Source organism: Brassica oleracea, unplaced genomic scaffold, assembly GCF_000695525.1.
Source record: "Brassica oleracea var. oleracea cultivar TO1000 unplaced genomic scaffold, BOL UnpScaffold03856, whole genome shotgun sequence".
NCBI lineage: Eukaryota > Viridiplantae > Streptophyta > Magnoliopsida > Brassicales > Brassicaceae > Brassica > Brassica oleracea.
In genome coordinates this window covers 1-1084 of record NW_013620381.1, presented here as the reverse complement: position 1 = coordinate 1084, position 1084 = coordinate 1, and the positions used below count along the sequence as shown (strand labels likewise).

Here is a 1084-nt window from a genome sequence, read left to right as displayed (position 1 = left end):
AAGAAATTTTTTCAGATGAATAATTGAACAAAAGAGCTCCATTTTAAGCCAAAGATTCTTGATCAGTGTCACCATTAACCCCGATTAATCTCTCAGCAATTCTCCTGAAGTGCATTACAATACTGTACACTGTATCTTAAATAAAAAAAAATAAAAATTGAAAGTGAAAAACTGATGAAGCAGCGATACAAATATATATAGATTACTTCCACAACATTGAGTACCACCACGTGTAGAAAAATTTCTTGAATTCACATGCAATATTCAAATTCTTTATAATAAAGGTAAAATAAATAAAAATTCGTATCAAAAATGGAAAAAAAAACGAAAATCAAGAACATATCTAGCTAGGCCACCACAATGTTTAATCTTAAATTAGGTTTGAGCTCACGCATAGGCAGTCGTCATCAGTAAAACAAAGAGAAAATCTCAGTTAATTTGAAGAAAACAAAAAGCCCTAGCTAGATTTGAAGTTTCTATATCTAGAAAGTAATTAAACAAAGAGGGTAATAAATAAGACAAGACGAGAGAGACCCGGAACAGCTTACTTGTCACCGGAAGAGGAGTTGTAGAGTTTTCCAGAGCCGGAACAGCGACGGATGATTCACAGAGAACTGAAAGCTGTCGAGCTTTCTCGATGAGACCAGTGCGTCGTTTAGAGAAAGTGTCTTGTCTACTACTTTTGTTCTCAATTAGTTTGATCTCTACTTTTCTTCTCCCCATGGCTGCTTCTTCTTCCGATTATGCCCTAATTTGAGCCTCAATGTTTTTGCTTCTTTTGATTCGTTTATCTTCTATCTTTTTACCTTTTTTGGTTTTTGCTCTTTGGACAGATAAATCTAATGTCAGATTGTTTTCTTTTGTTGAACGATAGAGAAAATAAAAGCAATTGTCGAAAAAAAAATAAAAAAATAAAAATAAAAGCAATTAATTGAAACGATGCGTTTCGAGTAAGCGGAAGAGACATGTACTATTTACGCATGTTGAATTTCCAGCGAGCGCCGTCGACTGTTATTCCCACCGGTTGGTCCGGTCTAATTACCATTTAATTTTAAAATTTTGAGATGGTTTACGTTTTATTGAA

The 1084-nt window shown here is 33.9% G+C and overlaps 1 protein-coding gene across 2 annotated transcripts; it reads right to left on the bottom strand.

Moving 5' to 3' along the window:
• Positions 1-10: 10 nt before the first annotated feature.
• On the bottom strand, positions 11-861 carry LOC106321912 (agamous-like MADS-box protein AGL31). Of its 2 annotated transcripts, none has more exons than XM_013760123.1 (2): positions 549-861; positions 11-135 (listed from the first exon to the last, which is right to left on the bottom strand). In XM_013760123.1, the coding sequence occupies exons 1-2, from the start codon at positions 721-723 to the stop codon at positions 44-46; spliced, it is 267 nt and encodes an 88-aa protein (XP_013615577.1). In that variant the 5' UTR covers positions 724-861; the 3' UTR covers positions 11-43. The 2 variants fall into 2 exon arrangements, with proteins under 2 accessions (XP_013615577.1, XP_013615578.1); XM_013760124.1 differs by having other exon boundaries at positions 11-129.
• Between the last annotated feature and the right edge of the window lie 223 nt (positions 862-1084).